The sequence below is a fragment of the Rhincodon typus genome, chromosome 18 (assembly GCF_021869965.1).
Source record: "Rhincodon typus isolate 14 chromosome 18, sRhiTyp1.1, whole genome shotgun sequence".
In the NCBI taxonomy this organism is placed as follows: domain Eukaryota; kingdom Metazoa; phylum Chordata; class Chondrichthyes; order Orectolobiformes; family Rhincodontidae; genus Rhincodon; species Rhincodon typus.
This window is the reverse complement of record NC_063349.1, coordinates 18,605,811-18,626,046: the sequence shown is the minus strand read 5'-3', so window position 1 is coordinate 18,626,046 and position 20,236 is coordinate 18,605,811. Positions and strand designations below refer to the sequence as shown.

Genomic DNA, 20,236 nt, shown 5'->3' with positions numbered 1-20,236 from the left:
TTCATACAGAAGCTCTTTCCAACTTGGTTTCTTCTAAATGACGATCTCCCACATATTGACATCAATGTTGCACTTCTTGAGGGAAGCTTCAGGGAGTCTTGAAACACTTCTTTTGTCCTCTATTTGTTGGAGTGGTTCCCTACAGCTGGGTAAAGATGATTTACTTTGGCAGTCAGAACTCAGGCATTCTAAACACATGGTAGGTCCAGCAGAATTGGTTTTGGATGTTTCATGGCCTCAACGCTATGCTATCAGCTGTTTCAAGGATGCTCATGTAAGTATGTCTCTCCTTCCAGCTGATGCAGAGAAGCCATTTCAAACAGTGTTGATGGTACTTTTCAAGGGCCTTAATGTGGCGATTATATGTAATCCACGTTTCAGAGTTTTGCAGAAGAGTCATTAGGCTGACTGCCTTATACATAAGCATTTTGGTATCAGCAAGTATGTCACAGTCATCAAAGATTCTTATCCTTCAGCATCTGAAGATGGCACTCACAGTTTGGATGTGATGTTGAATCTCCACATCGACGTCAACCTTAGATGAGAGGTAGCTTCCAAGCTAGGAGAAATGTTCCAATTTTGGGGGATTTCTCCATTGATCTTAAAGGAAGATGGACCAGAACTTGACCGTTTTATTTATTCTTTTATTTATTCATTTGTAGGATATGGGTATCACTGTCACTGACTGGCCAGCATTTAATGCTTGTTGCTAGTTGCCCTTGAGAAGGTGGTGGTAAGCTGCCTTCTTGAACTGCTGCAGTTCACCTGCCATTAGGGAGGGAAATCCAGGATCTTGACCCAGTGACAGTGAAGGAACGGTGATATATTTCCAAGTCAGGATGGTGAGTGGCTTGGAGGGAACTTGAAGCTGATGGTATTCCCATATATCTGCTGCTGTTATCCTTCTAGATGGAAGTGGTCGTGAGTTTGGAAGGTGCTGTCCGAGGATCTTTGGCGAATTTCTGCAGTGCATCCTGTAGATAGCACATACTGCTGCTACTGAGCATCGGTGGTGGAGGGAGTGAATGCCTGTGAGTGTAGTGCCGTTCAAGTCAGCAGCTTTGTCCTGGATGGCATCCAGCTTCTGGAGTATTGTTGGGGCTGCACTCATCTAGGCAAGTGGAGAGTAGTCCATCACAGTCCTAACTTGTGCCTTGTAGGTGGTGAACAGGCTTTGAGGACTCAGGAAGTGAGTTACTTGCTGCAGTATTCCTAGCTTCTGACCTGCTCCTGTAGCCATTGTGTTTATGTGGTGAGTCCAATTGAGTTTTTGGTCAATGATAACCCCCAGGATATTGATAGTGGGGGATTCAGTAATGGTAACATTGTTGAATGTGAAGGGGCAGTGGTTAGATTGTCTCTTTTTGGTGATGGCCATAGCCTGACATTTGTGTGGCGTGAATGTTACTTGCCACTTGTCAGCCCAAGCCTAGATGTTATCCAGATCTTGTTGCATTTGAACATGGACTTCTTCAGAATCCGAGGAGTCACGAATGGTGCTGAGCATTATGCAATCATCAGTGAACATCCACTTCTTACCTTATGATGAAGGAAGGTCATTAATGAAGCAGCTGAAGATGGTTGAGCCTAGGACACTACCCTGAGGAACTCCTGCATAGATGTCCTGAAGTTCAGATGATGCACCACCAACAACCATGACCATCTTCCTATGTGTCAGGTATGACTTCAACCACCAGAGAATTTGCCCCCTGATACCCGTTGATTCCAGTTTTGATAGGGCTTCTTGAGCTCGGGCTCCAACCTAAGACAGGTTGGCAAAAGATTTGAGTTTTCTTTAGATTGAGGCTGAGACCAATTTTTCGGTATGTTTCTCCAAAGGCATTAGGTGAATTTTGAAGATCCTGTTCTGAGAGAGCAGAGATGGTATTGTCATCACACACTGAAGTTCCACAAGTGAGGTTGGTGTTGGTTTCTTCTTGGATTTCAACCAGTTAAGGTTGAGAAGTTTTTAAGCAATTCTGTAAACAATGTCCACACCTCACTGGGGAGCTTTTTCTTGACAAGCTGAAGAATGGTGGCAATGAAGATAGAAAAAGGGTGGAGGGGGGAAGGAATGGTGATGACAGACCCTTGCTTGACCCTTGTCTTGACCTCAAAGAATTCTGTCATGTCACTATCAATGGGAACCATAACTGACATCTTGTTGTGGAGGAGAGGGGAGAGATAACCAGGAGGAGAAATAGGGTAATTTGAATTTAAACAGGACCATTTTACATGGTGAATGTAATTCTCTAAAAGAGGAAAAAAAATGAACTGAACTTAAGTAGACTATTAGGTGAACTGGTCTAACATGACTAAGCGGTATGTAAGACCTCAGCTAGGGGACAGTGCCGAATAAAGACTATCTGGAGGTGCTCCCAAAGGCCCTTCATTATTCACTTGTTGGCAATTTTAATTTTAACTAACTAATATTGTTAAATGTGGCACAGGTGATACATTGTTGACAATGCCTTACTTATCTATTCCTGGCCACCACCAACCACACACCAGGCAACTATGCATAGTGTTCCTCCAAAAGTGTTGATTTTCAAGATAAACCGTGGGTAAATTCTGTTGCATACACTCTGAGGCCACAACCTACCCATCCCTTCTTCATCTTTTCATTCGTCTTATCTCCTTTCCCAATATTTCATTTTGATCCCAGGTGTCCCATCATGTACATTCTGCTGTATACAGTCTCCAGTGGAGGTCACATACCCACATCTTCTCTAGGTGGTCATGTAATCATGGATGACCCCAAAAACATATCTACTGTAAGTGTATCTATTCATAGTACTTTCCTCGGCTAGGTCTTCAGTGAGAGCTGTCAGCTCCACCACCTGTGGTAAGTTGTCTTCCCTGAAGCTTTCCTCAGCCATCACGGTGCCTCAGCTTTCTACCACAGTCCAGCCTGTTCTAGGGTCTCTGTGCACATGCTCCCATAATCCATGTACAAAAAGAGTGGGGTCTGCATTTTTGAGAATGCTTCTCAATGATTCAGCTAGGATTTTCTGATATATAATTTTCTTGTATGTGGTGCCACCCTAAATCCACAATGCCTTCTGCAGAGTTGGGACCCATATCTATAAACGTATGTATTGACATGCTTCTGGCAGTATTACTATCTCCTATATAAATTTCTAGCTGTCCAAGACTGAATTTTAATCTGTCTGTGTTCGACTGTTCCAGTAGAACACATCTTATAAAACATAGAAGTAGACAGCACCATAACGGGCCCTTCGGCCACCATATCTGTGCCGATCATGATCCCATTCTAAACTAATTCTGAAGTAACAGAAGGCCATTCAGCCCACCGAGTCTGCTCCGCCATTCAATCATGGCTGATAAGTTCCTCAACCCCATTCTCCCCCTTTCTTCCCGTAACCCTTGATCCCCTTGATAATCAAGAACCTATCTATCTCAGTCTTAAATGTACTCAATGACCTGGCCTCCACAGCCTTCTGTGGCAGTGAGTTCCATAGATTCACTACTCTCTGGCTGAAGTAGTTTCTCCTTATCTCTATTCTAAAAGGTCTTCCCTTTACTCTAAGGCTGTGCCCTCGGGTCCTAGACTCTCCTACCAATGGAAGCATCTTCCCAACATCCACTTTGTCCAAGCCATTCAGTATTTTGAAAGTTTCAATTAGATCCCCCCTCATCCTTCTAAACTCCAATGAGTATAGTCCCAGAGTCCTCAAACGTTCCTCATATGTTAAGCTTTCCATTCCTGGGACCATTCTCATGAACCTCCTCTGAACCCGGTCCAGGGCCAGTACATCCTTCTTCAGATATGGGGCCCAAAACTGCACGCAATACTCAAAATGTGGCCTGACCAGAGCCTTATAAAGGCTCAGTAGTACATCCCTGCTTTTATATTCAAGTCCTCTCAAAATAAATGCCAACATTGCATCCCCTTGATAATCAACCTTGATAACCTCTGACACTCCTGTTTAGATCTGTCTGCCAGGGCTCCCTGATTGGACCAGATTAACAGCCCCAATCATGGAACTCTTATTCTGTGAGGTCCACCTGGCTGACCTCTTTGCAATCACTACAAATCCTGTCTGCCTCTACATGGTCCGTATCCTTCTATTCTCTGACTGTTCATGTGTCTGACTGAATGCCCCTTAAACATTGCAGTTATGTCTGCCTGTACCACCTCCTGCAGCAGCATGTTCCAGGCATCTATCATTCTCGAAAATAGCAGGGACCATTCTGATATGTTCTATTGGCGTCATGGAAAGTATAAGGAGGTCATCTACATATTGCACCAAGGTGTTGTCCTTCTAAGTTAGGTCTAGGTGTTATAAGACCAAACCCATGATGCAGTGAAGTATTGCTGACTATTTTTGAATCTTGTAGAACATATGTCAAAGCGTACTGTAGATTTTCAACTGTGAATTCAAACTTCTGTTGAGACTCCTGTTTCTGTTAATCAACCAGAATCCATTAGTTATTTCCAGGGTGGTGAATATTCAATATTCTGACTTAAGGCCATTGAATATTGTCACGGGACTAGCTACAATTGGTTATTTCCTATAGGTAAACATTTTAATGTGGTATAATTGATCGTTAATCCACCCATTTTTTTCTTAACCTGCCACATGGGGGAGTTAATGTTTAAGTTGGTTGGTTTGACCACATCCTTTCTCTCTCAACTGTTGTACAATTATTAGCTTTAATGGAATTTTCCTAATTGGGTTCTGGCCCTGTACTTATTCTAATGAGGTCAGGACATCATAGAATATGAGTTCCCTGATTGGAGCTGTTAATCTGGTCCAATCAGGGAACCTTGGTTGACAGATATAAACACAGTGTTAGAAGTTCTGTTCACTCTGAGAGCTGGCTCTGAGGAAGCTGGATCAATGTCAAGGACTTTCCATATACAAATAAAGGGTGACTTGTTGATGGGATACTGGCCTCTGCAGTTAGCTCAGGCCCCTTTTTATGCTTCTTGATTTCATATTCATCAGCCCATAATCTTGTTTATCTTTTGCCCATACATTGGAAATCAGTTGATGGATCAGTACCAGGTCTGGGCTCTCTCCAATGTATTTCTGTGATACTGTTAACAGTTATGCCTACCATCCAAGGTGTTGCTGACTCCCCAGGGTATCTGCAAATTCTGCTACTCTTTCAGTTTAGCCAAATTATCTATCCTCCTTTGGGTCTATTAATATTGCCAGTTCTCAGAGAATGCAGCTATAGAGAAACCTCTAGGGTCTTAAAACAGATTGCTGATAAAATGATAGCTACATTGGGAGTGTAGATTTGAAAATACAAACAGATCAGCCATGTTCGTATTGAATGGTGGAGCAGGCTTGAGGGCCAACTGCTCTACTTATTTTCCTATTTTGTATATTCGTCTATCAATTCCCAATGTGTTGGGAACATGAAATCTCCTATTTCCAATAGAATGATCTTGCTTTGCTATGGTGGAAGGCATTTCTCACTTACATCTTGCTATAACTATATGGCATCACGTGGTGGAGAGAATTTAATTCAGTTGCTTATGGATACAGAGGCACCCATGCTCATTATTATGGTTACCTTGCAGTGGGCATTCCCTTTTTATGCCTTATATCTACCTCAGTGGTCCACTGCAGTATCTCATTGTAATTTGCTATGACCAGCAATCCTATTTCTAAGATCTTTTGAAGACGAGAACTGAATCTCTCCTTCAACATACTTAGGAGCATAATTGCAGGCAATATTACCATCGTTCAGGGTTTTTGCTACTACAGCAGACCAGTTAAGAGTATGAATCTCCCAATGTTCTTTGTGCCTCTTCCTTGAACTGTCAAATTTCTGTTTATTTCTTTATCTTTATTCCAAAAATCAGTATTTGTGTGATGCTATTCAGGTGAGGACAATACTCCCATCAGCATCTGTTTCTCAGTTAGGGTAAGGAGGGCATATTGCATTATTGTCTGGGTATTACACTGTACCTCGGTAATGTGATCTTTTATTATGTGGACCATCACCATCTATCCTCTTGCTTTGGCAAAAGCGGCAATGACAGAGTCACAACTTCAAAGTCTGATGGGATCTCCTGACTATTAAATTGTCTGCTATACTCAGCAGCTTCCAGGCAACATCTGGGGATGCAAGACATAGTTCTAGTGCCTGTGTTGTGCTCACTTCATTTTGTCTCCTTTTATGCTGTCTTTTTATGTATTTACAAGTGTTAAGTAGCTGCTAATTACTTTAATGACGCCCTTTTCTTCCTTTGAGTCTCCTACCATCCTTTTTGTTTAGCCAGGGTGTCTTCTGGATCCCATCCTTTCTTTCTTATTTTCCTTATTATTTTCTTAGATGTATTTGCTATAAGTCTGTTTATACCATTCTGATCCCCACTTTTGGTCGCCTGGCATGATTGTGGAGTGTCTTGCCTCTGGCTTGCAGTCCAATGGCTCATGCCTACCTGTCTTCTATCTGATCTGTCACTTAGGAATGATTCTGACCTATTTACATATTTTTGGTAGTGCATGGCTAATTGTGCAGTTCCTGCGTTCTCACCTTCAAGTAACTCTCAGGTTCAGGTCTCCACCAATGTTATCATACGATCACCGGTGGTAAGATAATGACACACACTTCTCTGGTGCATCTGAATAATTGGTTCCTCAGATAACAAGGTGTAGAGCTGGATGAACACAGCAGGCCAAGCAGCATCAGAGGAGCAGGAAAGCTGACGTTTTGGGCCTAGACCCTTCTTCAGAAAATGAAATGAATGAAGCAGCAGTTTATTTGTCGGTACAAGTATGCATTTTGGGGAGGTCGTGCTCAGCTTGCTCCAAAAGCTTCTCAGTATTACAGCACTTTTCTTGTACATTCAAACCATTCTTTGACATTTCACCATTAACCATAATTACATTATATGCTCTTATTTATACTTACATTTTTGCACCAACAGGTCTATGTAAAAACAAACCACACCTAGCCCTTGTTGTTCAATAATTCTACTCCCTCTCATGTCAAAATGCCCTGTCCCCTACCTCCCCGATCTTCTCAACTTTCCATTTCTCTCTTTAAGTACTTATTTTATCAAGAACATTTATTTATCATTAGTAGTAATATCCTACTATATATAACCTTACACTTGTCATTGTCAACAGAAATATTCCCTTAAGTCACCACTTTTGCTCTTGCTGTTGCATCTGGTGATCCACACCTTGCTTAGTCTGTTAGTCCTAAATTGTTTCTGCAATTTCAGCAAGACTAAACAAAATATATAATCTACATGTATAATATATACATCTATGTAGCTTTGCACATTATACCTTTTCACAAGGGCAAACTAATTTGACATCTTCCATTTCAGACTGAGAAAAGTTAAAAAGTACTTTCATTAGGTGCAATAGGTCAACAAATCAAACAACATTTTTAGGTTTGATTCTATTATGTTTCACAAAAAGGCGATAAATTGGAAGTTTTTTTTATCTTTATGTGGTTTAGGCAACTGAATCCGCTACAAAACATAAACTTGAAAAACTCCAAGAGCAAGAAGACAATGCAATTGACATTCAAAACCAGATGCACAGTGATTTCTTAACAGAAAACCCAAAACAGGCATTTAGTGCTTTTGGACCAAATCGTGTCATTGTACATCGCTGGAAAGGAATGACACCAGACCAGATGGATGCTGTTGCTCGCAAATGGAAGCAACAGGTCCAGGAGAAAAAGGTAATAGTATCAGTGGTCTTTAATTTTGCACATTTCCCTGCCACTTGCCATATTTATATTTTGTGTAGTTCTAATGACATTGGAATTGTTGACTGCCTTTAGCATTCTTCTTGCATGATACATGGTGAGTGGTAATGGCCATTGGTCATGAAACAAATTTTGTCTCATGTCTACAAAAGCATACTTTACAGCAATTATAGGATGGTGGTCAAGAATGGGGAGTCTAATATTTTTCTCACTTTCCCTAATCTTAGGCCACTAAGAGCAATCCTCATGTTTACAATTATTCCTTATTTTTATAGCCACGTTAGAACAGACTAAGGACTAATGTCCCCTTTGAGTGCATGGCTTAGTGATACACCAAGTAGCATTTCTCCACTGACCTGTTAGAACCTCTGTGATTTAAAATAGACTGAGAACATATTGTCATGATTTAACAGAGTTAACATTTTGGGTCCGGTGACCCATCCTCAGAACCCGACCCAGACCCGAAACGTTAACTCTTTTTTTCTTCACAGATGCTGCCAGACCTGCTGAGCTTTTCCAGCAACTTTGTTTTTGTTCCTGATTTACAGCATCCGTAGTTCTTTCATTTTTTATTTGTCATGATTTAAGTTCAGACCAGACACTGGTCATGATGAACACAAAGGTGTTTTTCAAAAACAAGCTTTGACTCCCTGTAATACAAAATATGACAATACACATAATAGACATTTGATGCTACAGATTTGAGTATTGATGAAAAAAGACATGTTTTGTTGAAGCTTTTCACTCTGCACCCATCAGGATAATTTTTAATTCATCCAAATACCAATTCAATGGGAAAGTCAACCCTCTTCAACATAATGTGTATTTTTTCAGCAGTACACATTATTTCAGAAATTGGTGAAAAACAGCCCAAATTACATTCATATATATTCTGAGAATAATATGTAACATCATAATACAAATCTGATCTCTCCAAAACTGATTTTTAAAAATGCATCAGCAATATGTGGATCTATTTTAAGAATATCTGCTATCAGCAGGAGCCTCACTCTATTCACCAAGTTGGGAAATTACAATGACCTTTTAAAAAAGATTCAAAACTCTAATTTAGAAGAGTTAGGAATAGTATAAATACCACTATTTACCACACAATAAAACTAAATTCCTTTATAAACTCCTACTTACAAACACATGGACAAACAAATGGGGAAAATAGATTATTGGTGGAGGTAGAAAACTGGAAAGACAGTTTGGTGGTCTTTGCTTCCTGGTTCCAATGGTGAGATGATCCTTCTTTGGCAATCAGGCCCTTGGTGTTCAGTTTTCGTTCTCTGGAAGCTTCCACTGGTTTGTAAGAGGTACAGAGAGACTGACTCACTAGGAAAATGTCTCTGATTTTTCTATTCAAAAGTCACAGCCCACATCAACTGCTGCAAGAAAGGTATCAGTTTTCTTCAAGTTTAAATTTAATTTTTTTTACTGCAGAGAACAGACAGCTTCTGTTAGGGAAAATAACTGCACACACATCTGTACCTTTCGGTCTCTCTGTGTCTCTGTAACTTGTTTCCAATTTAACCTGCTCAGTTGTCTGAGAACCAATCAGTTTCACTTGTAAATAAGTTCCTGGCTGTTGATCATCTGCATATTGCAGGAACCAATAGCCACAAAAACAGAGTTCACAATAGGTATCAAATTCTTTGCTATGAAATTATTCAATTCTCCTGATAAATCCATGTTATTTTAAAAAGTTCCATATAATTGCAGTCCACAGTTTTTAAAGACAAAAAAAAGACACAGTCCTCATACCAGAAACATCTGTGATTTAGTTCCTGTACCTTTGTTCTGTACCATCCTGCATGTATAATTGTATGTGTGCCTGTTATAAAACAACCCCTCCGCACGTTGCACTCCTATCACATATAAAAGTGTATGAAACAAACCCATTTCTGGCTTTTAACTTCATTACAGTGTTGTTGCAGAGCCCACAAACAGAAAGAGTAGGCAAAATAATGTCCCTCCATGTTTAAACGCGAGGAAATAAATTAAATCTCAATCTGTTTATCGACAGGTAGTCAGAATAGGGAGACAGATTTGTTTTAAAATTTTCAGTCTGTTCATGACATAATTTAGTTATGTTGATTATCTGTTGGAAGTATTGAATAAAATGCCTCTGGAGCCAATACTTGGACTGTTCTTCCTAATTTCCATATATAAAACCTATACTCAGAAAAACAATGCAAAGCGGTCAAAATATGCAGATGATAACGAACTAGATGAGTCAGCCGAATTGACCATATTACCACAGGATTTATAAAATCTGTTGGATAAATATGAACATTTTCAGTTGAAATTTCATTTAATTGCCACACCTAGGCAGAAATACACAATATGTTGAACTGGCAGCATCTGTGGAGAGAGATATATGCTACCAGACCTGTTGAGTTTCTCCAGTATTCTCTGTGTTTGTTTCATGAGTTCATCTCTGGCAGTTAATACCATATGTCGAAAGTTAGACTTCTTTCTCAATGTTGAAAATCTGATTTTTTGGTTTGCCATATTTTCCCAATTGGCTTGCCATTACCCATGTCATAGAATCGTAGAATCCCTACAGTGTGGAAGCAGGCCATTTGGCCCATCAAGTCCACACTGACTCTCCAAAAAGAATCCCACCCAGACCCACCCCTCCTCCCCTATCCCTGTAATCCCACATCTCCCATGGCTAGTCCACCTACCCCGCACACCCCTGGACACTATGGGCAATTTGGCATGGCCAATCCACTTAACCTGAACATCTTTTGACTGTGGGAGGAAACCAGAGCATCTGAAGATTGTGCAAACTACATTGACAATCACTCGAGGATGGAATCAAACTCAGGTCCCTGGTTCTTTGAGACAGCAATGTTAACCACTGAGCCACCATGCTGCCCCCTCATTCAGGACTGGAACAAGTCCACTCATGGAAACTGGCTTCCAGGTAGCTGAACAGTTTGAGGATGTGAATGATCAGAGCAGAAGCTGTTGGACCTCTGGGAGGAAAGAAGCTGTGCTCTAACTGCAGTAAACAACATCTGAAACCTGAGATAATCAGTTTACTTCCGGGGTTCTGATTGGCGGAAGTGTCACCTGTGAAAACCCAGTGTAAAGGGACCACTGAACTGTCTTCCTGATTTTTGCCACAAACCATAAACCCATTTTTTAATTTTGTGTCTGTCCACATTTGTCTCTGTGTGCATGTGTCTGTGTAGAGGGGTTATTTTATAAGTCAAGTTAGCATTTTAACTAGTAGAATTATATGTCAACAGTTTGTAATCATTTATCAATAGTTATAATCCATTTATTGATAGTAAACAGTAAATTGAAGTACAGAAACCTGCTCCACGCTTTCTGTCCACCTGGGTCTAAAAAAGAGGTAAATTGTGGAATTCTGCATACTTCTCAAAATCTTTAACTTTTGTAATGATTCTGGGAATTGTGGAGGTTGATTTCCAGCACTCTACACCATGGAAGCACAGCAGTTACTAATTGCATGCAAATGGACCTCTTGCCTCTTTAGCAAAATTCTTGTCTTGCTGTTAAAACCTTGGGTGGAAATTTGTACAATTTTTTCAACATTAATTTCATTCTTTCAATCTTGCCATATTTTCCCAACTGACTCGCCATATTGTTCAGGTTCCCTATAATTTTATTCTAATTTTTCCATTCTTAGCAAACGTCTGTGGAATCCCCTTTTACATTTATTAACATAGTTTAACAGTTTATTGACTCTGTTGCTGTTTCCGAAGATGGTGCCAGACTACAATGTGTCCTTGACTTTTTTCTTTGAATGGGTTGGATTTTTATTTGTTACCCTGAAGCAATCACACTTACCAACCTCAAGAAAAATAATAAAACATGACATCAAGCACACATGCAAACACCAGTATAATGTTTGAAAAGGAGAGAGAGTCTGATGCAGTTTATATGTCCCATGACACAGTCGCTTAATTATTGCCTTGTATTCTTAGCAGTAAATAAATCTGCGGATAACTTTCCGTTCTCGTGAATAGTTGTTTCTCCAGTTTGCTTTTTCTTTGGGCACTTCTTAATGTGATGATGAGGATACAAGAGAGAGAGACAGATCCAGTCCTTGCTGTTTCCAATCCATGTATCTTTTTCTCTTCTGCTGGTCAAAAGAAGCTTCTGAAATACTGTTACTTTGTTTATTTCCACATCTGGCAACTTTGGTTTCTTATAAACTGGATAAGCCACAGGCAACCTTTCATGTCCAAAATATACTCCTTGTCAGGCACATGAAAATTGAAATAGGAGATGCCAGTTTTGTTGACTGGCTTTTCATAGAATCCCTACAGTATGGAAACAGGCCCTTCAGCCCAACAAGTCCACACTGACCGTCATACCCAGACCCATCCCCCTATAATCCATTTAATCTACACATCCCTGAACACTGCAGGCAATTTAGTATGGCCAATCCACCGAGCCTGCACATCTTTGGACTGTGGGAGGAAACCCACACAGACAGAGGGAGAATGTGCAAACTCTACTCAGACAGTTGCCTGAGGGTGGAATCAAACCTGGGTCCCTGGTGCTATGAGGCAGCAGTGCTAACCACTGAGCCACTACGCCACCTTTTACCCTTTATACCTTTAGATAAAGTGGTAAGTTCAGTTCAAACAGCTTGTTTAGCTCTACATTGGGGTCCTAAATTTGCTTCAACCAGATATCCTTTTAAAACTGTTTTAGTCCTTGAAAGGTTTCCAGTATTAAGTCAGATGAACTTAAAATTAACAGTCCATATGCTCTCATGCAGCACCTATTAAATCATTAAGATTTTGACTAAGTTGCCAGTTTATTTGCTGCAAATGTGGAAAAGAACTGAAGAAGTTCTTGCAGAAAGTTGACATCACAGTATACTGAATACTGTAGACCTGAATAGTTAAGTCATTGCTATGCCTGAGAATTGTCTTGATTGCCCCAGGGATTCTGAGAATTTGTGATCATTTTTTCTGAATTGAACTTGGGAATGTTTTTGTCTTTTTTTTCTTCCCCCAAGAGATTGCATGGCTGCTATGGAGTGGAAAGACTTGGCAGCATGTTGTCCAGTTGCAATGTGCCTGAATGGGACAATTATTGCAATTGCTGTTTTGTTTCTCTCTTTTTCATATCACATAACATCCTGACTTGGAACTATATATCATCTCTTCAATATTCCTAGGATGAAAGCCTGAAACTCCCTTCCTAACAACACTATATGTGTACTACACCCCATAGACTATAGTGGTTCAAGAAGATGGCTTACCATTACCTTTTCAAGGACAATTAGTAATGGTAATAAATGCTGGCCTAGCCAGCAACACTTCTGTTAAATACTTGTGTTAAATTCTTCTGAGGCTTTTGAACCTTCAGCACCCGCAGAGATCAAATACAGAAAAGTTACAACTTCTAGATTATTGGTGACAAGTTCTGTTCTAACTGCAGTTGAAATAATAGAAAATCATCTATCGATAAGTTTAGAGTTATAATGATGAGACTCTATTTTAAAAAACAACTTGGGTATGTGTTTATGCATTCAAAATACTCATCTTATATCCATTTTATATCATTTGTACCTGCCATTCAGTGCTGCCTATCTTAGCGCATTAAACTCCTTGCTATCAAATACAAAATACAACATGCAGACCAATTGAGGGAGCTCCAATGACCTCCCTTCATTTTGATCAGCCCTGTTGATGATCCATGTCAGAAGATGTGATGATGTTCAAAGAATTGTTTTAAGCTGTAATGAAAAAAATGCTGTCTTGTTTATATAAAGAGACTACAGGAGGAAGAGCGTCAGCGCAATGCAGAATGGGAAAGGCTGTGGAGCAATGATGCTCGGGCAGCTGTGCTTCTTGAACGACAGCAGCAGCGAATAAACCGACAACTTCGAAAAGAAATGGACTGTCAGAACATGGTGCTGTGCAGTGATCATAAAGCACGGTAAGAACTTTAAACCTGCTCTGACATTTTTGATGTTTAATTTATCTTTGACATTTATAGTGAAATGAATAGGGCAACAATCCAATTAACTACCTAAACCAGCGGCTGGCAATCGTCTAATAATATTGCCTCTGGACTAGTAATCCGCAGTCCTAGGTCGTGTTCAGGGTGCCCGGGGTTGAATTTCAATATGGCAGAATTAAAAGTCTAATAATGTCCATTAAATGGAAACCCAAACCAAAACAGAAATTGCTAGAACAACTCAGTAGGTCTGGCAGCATCTGTGCAGAAAAATCAGAGATAATGTTTCGAGTCCAGTGACCCTTCTTCAGAACAGTTCAAAGAAGGGTCACTGGATTCTAAACGTTAACTCTGCTTTTTATCCACAGATGCTGCCAGATCTGCTGAGATTCAAGAACAATTTCTGTTTTTGTTTCAAATTTCCAGCATCCACAGTTCTTTGTTTTATCCTAAAACCCACCTGGTTCCCTAATCTCAATTCGGGAAGGAAACTGCCATCCTTACCTGGTCCAGTATGCATGTAACTCCAGACCAATAGCAATGTAGTTGACTTTAAACTGCCCTCTGGAATGACCTAGCAAGTCATTCAGTTATATCAATCACTAAAAAGCCTCAAAAGAAAGAACAAAACTGGATGGAGCACTTAACATTGACAAATGCAATGGAAAGGACTGCAGCAAACGCAGTTGTGTACACCCTGCAAAGTCCTCCTTATAAACATATGGGTGTGGGTGTCAAAATATCCAATGTCTCAAACAACAGTCTTCATAGTCATACGCCTGAAATCCTACCTTATAGAAAATGTCCCAGATAATAGCATTACCATGCCTGTGTCTGTTCTGAGCCACTGTCAATACTGATCCAAGCAGAGGTAGCAGAATAGTGTTACACAGTCAAGAGTGAATTAACTAGGAGTCCTCAACATTGACTTCAAACTACATGAAGTCTCATGGCACCAAGTCAATCAATCAAATGTTTATTACCACACACTGCCCCTCCTTCATGTTGAACACTACTTGAATGGGCACTGAGGGTAGCATGGCTATAGAACGTTCTCTGGATGGGTGACTTCAATGTCCACAACTAAGAGTGACTCAGCAGCACCACTACTGACTGAGCTAGCCAAGGTCTAAACAGCATAGATGCTGGACTGATTCTGTGGGAAGGGTGAGGGAACCAACAAAAGGAAAAATACACAAGACCTTATCTCACCTGTCTGGCTGCCACAGATGCACCTGTCCAAGACAGTATTGGGAGAAGTGATCACTGCACATTTCTTGTGGAGACAAAGTCCCATCTTCACATTGAAAATACCCACTACTGTGTTGTGTGATACTATTGCAGTGCTAAATGGGATAGGCTTCAAACAGATCTGCAACTTGAGAATGGGTATCTATGAAGCGCTGTGACCCATCAGCAGCAGTAAAATTCTATTCCAACACAATCTACAACCTCGTAGTCCAACATATTGTCAGTCTTCCATTAACATCAAGCCAGGGGGGCATGCCAGGAATAGCACCAGGGATACCAAAAAATATGGTGTCAATCAACCTGATGAAGCTACAAAACTGCAGTACTTGTGTGCCAAACAGCACATACAGTAGGTGATAGTATTAAATGATTCCACAACCATTGGATCAGATCTAAGCAGTGAGCAGTACTGCCACATCTAGTCACGAATGGTAGTGAACAATTAAACAATTCAATAGAGGATGAGGCATTACAAATATCCCCATTCTCAACAATGGGGGAGCCCAGGACATCAGTGCAATAGATAAGGCTGAGGCATTTGAAACAATCTTCTGCCAGAAGTGCCAAGTGGATGATCCATCTTGAACCCTTCCACAGGTACTGAGCATCGCAGGTGCCAGTCTTCAGCCAATTTGATTTATTCCACATGATGTCAAAAAATGGCTGGAGGCAATGGATACTGCAAAGGCTATAGGCTCTGATAACACTAGGGTTACTATTGACCAGACTTTGAACTGGGCTAGCCTACAATACTGTGCCTACAAGAGCCAGGCAGAGGCTAGAAATCCTGCAGCACGCAACCCCCAACATCCCAAAGCCTGTCCACCATTTTCAAGGCTCAAGTTAGAAGTGTGAAGGAATATTCCCTATTTGCCTAGATGAGTGCAGCTCCAGAACACTTGAAGCATCCGTGAAAAAACAACTCCCTTGATTGGTGCCATATCTGCAAACATTCACTCTCTCCACACTGGTGTTCAGAAGCAAATTTAGAATTTAGAAGTTTTAGAATCCCTACAGTGTGGAAACAGGCCCTTCGGCCCAACAAGTTCACACCAAACCTCAGAGCATCCCACCTAGACCCATCCCCTTGTAACCCACCTAATCTACACATCCCTGAACACTACGGGCAATTTAGCATGGCCAATCCACCTAACCTGCACATCTTTGGATGGTAGGAGGAAACCAGAGCACCCAGAGGAAACCCACGCAGACGGGGAGAATGTGCAAACTCCACACAGACAGTCACCTGAGGCTGGAATCAAACCCGGGTCTCTGGCGCTGTGAGGCAGCAGTGCTAACCACTGAGCCACCGTGCTGCCCCTAATGTGCAGACCATCTATAAGATGAACTGCTGAAATCCATCAAGGCTCCTTAGACAGCACCACTACCATCTAGAAGGTCAAGAGGAGTAAATGTGTGGGAGGCCCACTACCTTCAGGTTCCCCTCCAAGCCAGTCACCATTCTGATGCTATTCTTTCACTGTAAAAGGGAACTCCCTCCCTAATGACATTATGGGTCCATCTAAACCAACGGGACTGCATCATTTGAAGAAGGCAGTTCGCTACCACCTCTTCAAGAGCAACTGTGACAGGGATAAATGCTGACCCAGTCACCAATGCCCACATCCCATGAATAGGTAAAAAATAACAAATACCTTACTTAATTCTGCTATTGACATAGGTTCCCCTGAAGAAGTTTGATATGGTGTATACCTGGGTGTATTAGCATACTTCCTTTTGTGAATAGATTTCCAACCTACTGGAGAAGTTTCTTGGAAAGAATAGGGAAAAATGGAAGTTAAATGACTTTATAAACTACTATATAAGTGAGTAATCAAAGTTGAAAGTGACACTGAAAAGCCATTGACCCTCCTAAAATTTGATAATTGGTTGGTTCCACCATATCTGAAGAAGAGTCAAACTGGACTCAAAACATTAATTCTGTTTCTCTCTCCAGATTTGATGGGTTTCTCCAGCATTTTCTGTGTTTGTTTCAGATTTCCAGCACCTGCAGAATTTGCTTTTGTATAAATGAAAATGCAAATTTAACACTCTATAACCATCTCTGTTGCCAACCAAGCACACCCAGTCTTCACCTCAAACTATTAACCTTTTGAGCAAGAAGAGTGGTATGTATAGTAGACAAATATTTCATAATGATAAAAAGAAATGATTAATGCATTTTTTTGCAGGGAGAAATTTCTGAAAAATGAGGTCTACGTGAATGTTCCAACTGGAAAATATTTTGATCAGTTTAACACATCCAGCCGTTGATATGGAATACATGATTATCTTCTACCTCATTCCAATAGGCTTCAAGAAAATATTTTATTTTTTGTTCTTATTGTGAATGCCTTCCGTTGAAAGAAGCACCATAAGGAAACTCACTTGATTTTCTATAATAATGTTTCAAATATTAAATTTGCTATCATTTTGAATTTGAAATTATCTTGCAATCAATCAGTAATTTGTCATTTTAAACAGAGACAACAAAACGTTTTTGAAAAGAAATGGCAATATTTTTCTTTTGCCTTTGTAACCATATAAAAATATTTGAAAGTAAACTCCTAACATATGACATAAAATCCATCTATCCATTTACTTTTTCGGAAATTAAACTTTCCATGATGTAAGTGTCAGCTTACCTCTTAAAACAATGCTGAGTTGGTCTGCAAGTTGGCAGTTATTTTGCACAATCGTGCTAAACAGCTGCTGTTAACTAACTGCCTCACGATGAGATCTGCAGTCATCAGGTTAGGGTCAAAATGATTTAACTAGTTTCGGACATAGCTGATGTATATTGAAATATGAAACTATATCATGAGTACAGCGGAAAATACCATATGATCTTTTATATGTCTTACCACAGTATTACTGTAATTTAAAAAGTGAATTTCTTCTTAAAATGTGACCAGTCTTTCAGAATAACAATAAACCAAGGATTCTTGGAATAAATGTAAGTGTATTAAGACCCTTGTCATGTTGCCAGTCTGCATGTTTTCCATTGAGAGCTTGGCATATAGTGAAATTTTTCTGTAGTGGTGCGCTGTGGAAAATGTTAGGAGTTTTTAAAAAAGCCCCTAAAAGACCCACAGCTCAGGAATGTGGTAAGTATAAGCAACGTACCTGTGTTTCTGACTAATAAAATGGTCATCTGTAGAATACTCAATGGTTTATTATTATCTCAACAATTTTCTTCAATTGCATTTTTAAGATTGTACACTTTGATAACCATTCCTGTATATTCCATTGCATGGCAATGCAATGTTTATCTAACAAACTGCAAAAAAACCACTAATTCTTGTCAAAGTGGACAAATGTTTTCTGATACAGCCTTCATTTTTCTCGCTAGTACTTGTTCAAAACCTAAAGGAAGGATATTGTGAAACTTGAAATGGTTCAGAAAAGATTTACAAGGATGTTGCCAGGATTAGTGGGTTTGAGCTATAGGGAGAGGCAATAGGCTAGGGCTATTTTCCCTGGAGTATTGGAGGCTGAGGGGTGACCTTATAGAAATTTAATAAAATCATGACAGACATGTATAGGGTGAATAGCCAAGGTCTTTTCTCAAGAGTGGTGGAATCCAAAACAAAAGGCATAGGTTTAAGGTGAGAAGAAGGGGAAAAGTTTAAAAGGGACCTAAGGGGCAACTTTTCCACACAGAGGGTGGTGCATATATGGAATGAGCTGGCAGAGGAAGTGGTAGAGGCTGGTACAATTACAACATTTAAAAGGCATCTGGATGGGTATATGATTAGGAAGGGTTTAGAGGGATATGGGCCAAATGCTGGCAAATGGGACTAGATTTACTTAGGATATCTGGTCAGCATGGATGAGCTGGACCGAAGGGTCTGCTTCCATGCTGTACATCTCTATAACTCTATAATGCAAACCCCTTTTGTATATAACAAAGACTTACCCTCTTCCTCTATGTTTGCATCCCTGAGATTTATGTTTTTAAAGGGTTAGATTTTCAGAGGAGTGGATATCTCCACCCTTTTGTTTACAAAAAAGGACATTCTGCATTTCTGAGAGGATATTCCGATTAGGACTTCTCATAAATGTGGAGCCATACTTCCATTCTGATAGTTCTCTTGTAGATCAGAAATGTTGGAGAAAGGCAAACCACATCATTTCACAACAGTCAACTACCATATTCTGATATTTAAAGTTCTACACAGCCACTTTTATAGTTCTGTCAAATGGCAAGTACGTAAGAGTGATGTTCAGGTGCTGGGAGGATGGTGTGGGGGTAGTTTGAGTCCAGCAGCAAGGGAAGGGGGACTGGGTGCAGAATTGGAAAACATAGAGCATGTCCAGTTGTTGGGGGAGGAAGGTCAGCTGCGGATGGAGTTGGGTTGGGTCTGGCAGCAGGAAAGTGTGTGGTGATCGGGTGTGGAACATGTGAAGGGAGACCAAGCCCACCGGTCGTGAGTTAGAGAGGTTGGGTGCGGTGCAGGGGAAGAGAGTCTGGCAGTAGAGACAAGCGGTGGGGGGGAGCAGTCAGGTTCAGGCTGAGGGAGGGGCAGTCAGATCCACTGGTAGGAGGTTGGGCAAGATACAGAATATGGTAAAGGAATGTCAAACAAGGTCTGATAGGTCTGGTGTGGTCTGTGAGTGTGGGTTTATGAGGCAAGTATGGAGCCATGGGATAGTTACTTAGGAGTTAGACCATGTATTTAATATTTTAACTTTTCCTAAGTAACTATTTTACTTCATTTCATTGGAACCCTCTGAATTCTCTGATTTAAATGGAGATCGTTGGAGGTTTCCAGGCACAGAGGAATTGCCCAGTGGATTCTCCAATTTCCCAGACAAATCCTTTGAAGCTTGCTATGATGGTGATTTCTCAGGATTCCTATGTGCCACTCTATCTATGTTGGAATAATGACTATCCGACCATCGGAAAATCTGGGCCAAAGTAACTACCAGTGGTGATTTTGTCCATCTGGTGTTGCAAAGACACTTAATATTTAATATGCCCTGAAGGACTTGAGTTTTGAAGGATTATAAAAAATGAATTTATTCCAAATTCTGTAGAATGACCTGGAATAGTTTCTTTAAAGACAAGGTCATCAGAAGTCACTGTGTTTAGAGTTTTTTTTAAACAAGATTTCTTGGAAATTATATGATTGGTAATAACTGGTTATTCTGTCATTGAGCCTTCTGGGAATGTTTGATTAATGTTTCAATGGACAGTGCTCTGCTATGGAGTTTTCAACTGGGGGACAGAAAGAGGAAGGGCTGCCCAGTTGATCTCTCCCATTTTTCAAAATGAAACCTTCTTGAACGCAGGGTCAATTAAGTCAATAAAGTA

General features: G+C 40.4%; 1 protein-coding gene across 3 annotated transcripts in view; it reads left to right on the top strand.

Annotated features, from left to right (window-relative positions):
• The window catches only part of LOC109935814 (RIB43A-like with coiled-coils protein 2), a 44,807-nt gene extending 26,917 nt beyond the window's left edge, over window positions 1–17,890 (top strand). For all 3 annotated transcript variants that reach the window (XM_048607844.1, XM_048607843.1, XM_048607845.1), the window contains exons 6-8: window positions 7,456–7,683; window positions 13,481–13,647; window positions 17,112–17,890. In XM_048607844.1, coding sequence (XP_048463801.1) covers window positions 7,456–7,683; window positions 13,481–13,647; window positions 17,112–17,193 — 477 coding nt within the window. In that variant the 3' untranslated portion in view covers window positions 17,194–17,890. The remainder of the gene's footprint in view (window positions 1–7,455; window positions 7,684–13,480; window positions 13,648–17,111) is intronic.
• Window positions 17,891–20,236: the final 2,346 nt, after the last annotated feature.